The sequence below is a fragment of the Frankliniella occidentalis genome, unplaced genomic scaffold, assembly GCF_000697945.3.
Source record: "Frankliniella occidentalis isolate FOCC.00 unplaced genomic scaffold, Focc_3.1 Scaffold444, whole genome shotgun sequence".
In the NCBI taxonomy this organism is placed as follows: domain Eukaryota; kingdom Metazoa; phylum Arthropoda; class Insecta; order Thysanoptera; family Thripidae; genus Frankliniella; species Frankliniella occidentalis.
Genome location: NW_026267563.1, coordinates 15,251 through 17,072, shown reverse-complemented (window position 1 = coordinate 17,072; position 1,822 = coordinate 15,251). Strand labels below are relative to the sequence as shown.

Here is a 1,822-nt window from a genome sequence, read left to right as displayed (position 1 = left end):
AAAGCTAAAGGGTACGATTTGGAGATTTCTCGTGTTGTGGGGTACAATTGGCACCTTTAATGGTGAAGTTGCACCTTGTGGGGACTAGAGTCACCCTGTTATTAAGAAGGCGAACATTTGTACTCCGTGCGCAGCATGTGTTGATCACGCTTGTAGGGGTATGACAGACGGAAACTATCATCGCCCCCGTCGGAGTACATTTGTACCCCATAAACATTCTCACGGTCACCCCGAAGGGGTAACTGAAGTCCTGCTTTTATGGCAGCGGTCTCAGACAGCAGACGACGCAAGGGCCGCACGGGTGGGACTTCTCTCTCGCACTTACGCGGCCCCTCATAGCAGCATCTCTTTGCCTCGGGGCCGGTTGTGGCCCGCAGGCCGCCGCCAGTCTGAGACCATTGTATTATGGCGTAATGTGGTCCCGAAAGGGGGACTAATGTCACCGTGCATGCGGTAGTGGGGAAGGCGAGCGCGCGCTGGCGAACCCCTCCCTCCCCCCCCCCCCCTTTCTGCTAGATTCAAATCTGAGGGGTTCCCCACTAACTAACGAACTCGTAACGGCTGGACCACCTACCCTATCGACGTGAAAAGATAAGGGCAGTGCTCTAATCCAAGCTCGAGACGCCAAAACCGGTTTGGAAGTGCTACTTCCCCCGACACATGTCACTTTTGAAAGGAAAAATTGTTCAACTGCATTTACCGTGAGACTGTGAATCGAAATGTCAACATTTGACAAGGTATCAGCATGTGGCTTGCTTGATTAACTTACGAGAGCGAAGTAGCCTTGCACGTAGGAGCACGACTCAAGGGAGCAGCAGCAGCACCCATCCTGCACGCGGGGCAGTTGCAGCTGGGAAGGCATTTTACACCTGGCTGGCACCTGGCAAAAAAAACAAACAGGACAGATAGCGTAAGTCCTCTCGGCGCTACAGAACACAAAACATTAAAAAGGGAAATTTTTCCTCAAAACTGATCCGTTCTTGTCCAATACCATTTGCTTAAAACAGAGTATTCCAATTTTAAGAAAAATTGAGGGAACCAAGACCGACCGATGCAAATCGAATCTAGCAATCGGCAAGTTAGCACCTATCAAGAGACAATAGGGTATTTCACCTGAAGCAAACCGGATCCAAAGAAGAACAAGAGTTCTTCCTGAACTCTTTGCTCCTTGGCGCTCATTGGCCGATGCCGACGAAGTTCTCGGACCCGACACTAGGGGTCGACCGCCCTTGCGGCCAGTTCATGAACTTCGTCGGCGTAAGCCAATCAGAGCAAGGGAGGAACGAGTTCAGGAAGGGCTCTTGTTCTTCTTTGGATCCGGTTTGCGTCAGGTGAAATACCCTATTGCTTTGTGTATCAGTAAGACCCACATTTGTCACTGATTAGATTCAAATTTCTAATTTGTGTTTGGTAGAGATGTGCACAATAACACATTGATACATGAACCTGAAAAGTTCTTTCTGGTTAATAGTGCATGGTAAAAACAACGTCTCATTTTTTGAGGAAAGAGTGAAAACTTTGAGGAACTCCCCTGATTTGACAAAAAAACTCCTCAGATTTAGAGGAAGTCACCTCAAAAAATATGGGATTTCACCTTATTTTTTTGAGAAGGTTCCTCTAAATCTGAGGCGAGATTAAGAGGACTCTTTCTCAAACAAGGGAGTTCCTCAAAGTTTTCCCTTAAAAATGAGACATTGTTTTTACCGTATGATAAAGGCTCAAACCAGTGCAAATAACCCTGAATATTGCTAGGGAATTTCTTTCGGTCATTTCTGTTGAACGGAAATGGAAAATGATGCTGTGCCAACATATTTAATAGTGC

At 47.1% G+C, this 1,822-nt stretch overlaps 1 protein-coding gene across 1 annotated transcript in view; it reads right to left on the bottom strand.

Annotated features, from left to right (window-relative positions):
* The window catches only part of LOC127751352 (uncharacterized), a gene marked incomplete in the record, with an annotated part of 21,692 nt that overhangs the window by 18,083 nt on the left and 1,787 nt on the right, over window positions 1-1,822 (bottom strand). The window contains 1 exon segment of the mRNA XM_052274804.1: window positions 770-880. Coding sequence (XP_052130764.1) covers window positions 770-862 — 93 coding nt within the window.